Here is a 3,517-nt window from a genome sequence, read left to right on the forward strand (position 1 = left end):
TTGGAACAACACCGTCGAAACAATAACGAATTTCAATAATTATTGCAAATTGTTTATTAATTATAATTATTATTAAATTATTATTAAACATAAAAAAGACAATAAAATGAAGTACACTATTAAAAATAAATAAATGTAAGATTTCACTTATGTAAAAGGAAGATAAAAATTAATAACAAATGAAACGATCGGAGTTGGGACTCGAACGTTCGTCGTCAGCATAAGAAACATTTGGTCGGTTCCCTTAATCCTCTCGGCTACACTGCTTTTATGACTCATAACGTTAAGTTGTTCTTCATGTAAAAGAATGGGTAAATAAGTCCAAATGTACCTTGATGTTTCCAAAGAAGATTCCAATGTATATTTATGCTTAAAGCAAATGGCGAATCAAGGTGGAGTATTGTTGGATATGACTGCAGAAGAAAATATTATACATACAATATTATTTCTCTTTATAGAAGAAGAATATTATTATATTAATATCTTTTCCCCTATAAGATGGAATATTAATAAAATATTTATCTGCTGTGAAGAGAAATAAGGGTGTATTTAAACTAATCTTTTATTGCAAATGAGGGATGGATGTTTATGGACAGTGTGAAGAGAAAAAACAATCTAATAAGTAAATTTTCAATTGAATGTTGTACTTTATATCACTTTTATTAAAATAATTTTTATAAACCTGTGTGTGTGGTTGCGTGTGTATAAAATTTTTATAATGTTTTTACAATTGACGACATTTCTTATATTACAAGAAAATAAATTTTTACATTTTACAACAAACTAAAGACACAATAATAAAAGTGAAAATATCTTTGAAAAAAACAGAACAAAGTTTGACATCTGTAAGACTGGTTTTATAAGAACTTGAACAAAGTTTTCTCAGTCTAGAATCTGTAATATTCCGGTGGCCCAAAATACGTGAAAGTGGACGAATATGCGGTATACGACGCGGGAAAATACGTCTGAGACAGCGGCGCAGGATATGTCGGTGGCGGTGGCGGCGGCGGCGGCGAGTAGCGAAACGCGTGGTGGGCGCCGAGAAATTGCGAGAAGTCCAGTGTATTCCGTCCCTGCCCCTGCATCTACGGTTCTGCATAATTTCTTCTTTTCCTTGTTCTCTGTCCAGCGCACTGCTTCGTTTATTGTCTGTAAAGAATATTAATATTATTTATTAACTTAACATTATTTATCAATTGGAATTTACGCATTGGCAATTATACTATTCAGAGTCCTGTGCTCCAAAATCCATGAATGCAAGCTCAATTAACGCGTTCTGGCTAAACAAGCAACTTCCCAATTTGTTTAAAATTTTATCTCTGCTGTAGGAAGCGAGATATCAATTGAAAGAATGATTAACTGCTAAAGTTAGAAAATTTGTCATGGCGAGGAATTGTAGGGATATTAATATACTCTGTGCATGTGCAAATTTCAGAGAAACATTTTGTACAGATGTACAAAAAATTTATGAAGATAATACTAATTAAAACAGAGTCATCTTCTGTTTTAACAAATATTTTCTACTTTATTTGTTGTACATCCATTTTTGTAAAATGCACACTGAGCGCTACAGAGTCATTGATGTGTGTATCAAATGTAGCACATAATTTTATAGCTTATAGGAAGTGTGACGTTGGCTTATATTGGTATTGCTCACAATCAATCGAATGTTCTATGCTTTACGTAATACCAAATTCAATTGCTTCCAGTAGTGCGCACTGAGGTTTGTTCATTGTTCGCTCTTCCATTTAGAATGGATTCTGTATGAATCATTTCACAGCCTAAGAAGTATTGAAAGTTGTATGTAACACGATTCTAAATGTAAGAATGAACAATGTTCAAGCCTCGATGCGCACTACTGAGAGGAACTGAATTTGCTATTACGTAAAGCATAGTATATTCGATAGATAATAACAATATGAGCCAATGTCACACTTCCCATAAGCAATATAATTATGTACTACAATTGATAAAGACATCAATTACTCTGTAACGCTCAGTATACATTGTACAAAAATGGATGTACAACAAATAAAGCAGAGAGTATTTGTTAAAGCAGAAGATGACTCTGTTTTAATTAGTATGCTCTGCATAAATTTTGTAAACATCTATTTCTCTAAAATTTTCACACGTACAGAGTATATTAATGTCGCTACAATTCCTCGCTATGACAGATTTCCTAACCTTAGCAGTTATTCATTTTTACAATTGATATCTCGCTTCCTATAACAGAACAACGATTTTAACAAATTAGGACCTAACTTGTTATGCCAAAACGCGTTAATTGAGCTTGCATTCATTCATTTTGAAGCACAGGATTTTAAACTATAAAACTATGTTCCTTTTTTCATATGTGACAAAAATTAAATAAGCACTTACCTTGCGCAGCATCCGAGTTTCCCGTTCCTCCTCAGTCCCCGTGTTTCTTCCTGCATTCCCTTCTGCATGTATATTGCACAACGGTCAACGGTCTCCGGCCGCTTGTGGTCAAATTTTTTGGTATCCTGAAGTCCCTCGATGGCAAGAGCTCCTCCTCTGCGCGTGGCCTCGTCCTCTGCTGCATAGCACTTGTCATTCTCTGCTCCCGTTTTTTGGTCCTTCCAGACCCTTTGGCCATCGATGGCGACGGCGATGCCGTCGCTGTCGCTGTTGAACAAGGTATTGCACTTCCCTCGCTTCGTGCTGCAAGACAAAAAGTAACATTATTTTACTTTCATTTGTATATAAGTTATGCATCCTGCGATGCATTAATAAAATATACACATCGTTGACTATGTGTATACAATACGTTATGCACTACATGTTCTTAAATTCGTTCCTATTATAACAAATATGATACTTACATCTCGACATGGTAGCACATTATGTTGCTCGTCGCTGTATATTCACGTTTGAGCGCGTTGGTGCTGTCTCGCCACGATTTCGGCCGAAAGCATGTTCGAGTAACTTCGGCGAGCGCGCCAGATTCTTCTCACTCTATTTCGAAATAGGGAAGAAGAAATAGGGAAACAATCTCGTAGACAACGTCGAATGTCTGTTGCTATAGGCCGGCGTTCTTATTGTAAACAAACGATTGAGCACGTGCTATCGCCTTGGCGCGTATTTAAGATGGCGCAAATTTTAGAGAAATAGATGTACATAAAATTTATGCGGAGCATATTAATTAAAACAGAGTCATCTTCTGCTTTAATAAATACTCTGCTTTATTTGTTGTACATCCATTTTTCTACAATGTATACTGAGCGTTACAGAGTAATTGATGTCTTTGTCAATTGTAGTACATAATTATATTGCTTATGGGAAGTGTGACGTTGGCTCATATTGCTATTATCTATCGAATATATTATGCTTTACGTAATAGCAAATTCAGTTGCTTCCAGTAGTGCGCACTTGAGGCTTGAACATTGTTTGTTCTTACATTTAGAATCGTGTTATATACAACTTTCAATACTTCTTAGGCTGTGAAATGATTTATACAGAATCCATTCTAAATATAAGAGCGAACAATGAACAAGCC

At 35.1% G+C, this 3,517-nt stretch overlaps 1 protein-coding gene across 1 annotated transcript; it reads right to left on the minus strand.

The window, feature by feature from the left end:
- Window positions 1–748: 748 nt before the first annotated feature.
- LOC116853268 lies at window positions 749–2,874 on the minus strand. Its single transcript, XM_032834249.1, has 3 exons — window positions 2,844–2,874; window positions 2,380–2,682; window positions 749–1,149 (listed from the first exon to the last, which is right to left on the minus strand). Exons 1-3 carry the CDS (start codon window positions 2,861–2,863, stop codon window positions 1,143–1,145), a joined length of 330 nt encoding a protein of 109 aa, XP_032690140.1. The 5' UTR covers window positions 2,864–2,874; the 3' UTR covers window positions 749–1,142.
- Window positions 2,875–3,517: the final 643 nt, after the last annotated feature.

The sequence above is a fragment of the Odontomachus brunneus genome, unplaced genomic scaffold, assembly GCF_010583005.1.
Source record: "Odontomachus brunneus isolate Ranch 3 - 2012 unplaced genomic scaffold, Obru_v1 Obru_scaffold_298, whole genome shotgun sequence".
Classification (NCBI taxonomy): Eukaryota; Metazoa; Arthropoda; class Insecta; order Hymenoptera; family Formicidae; genus Odontomachus; species Odontomachus brunneus.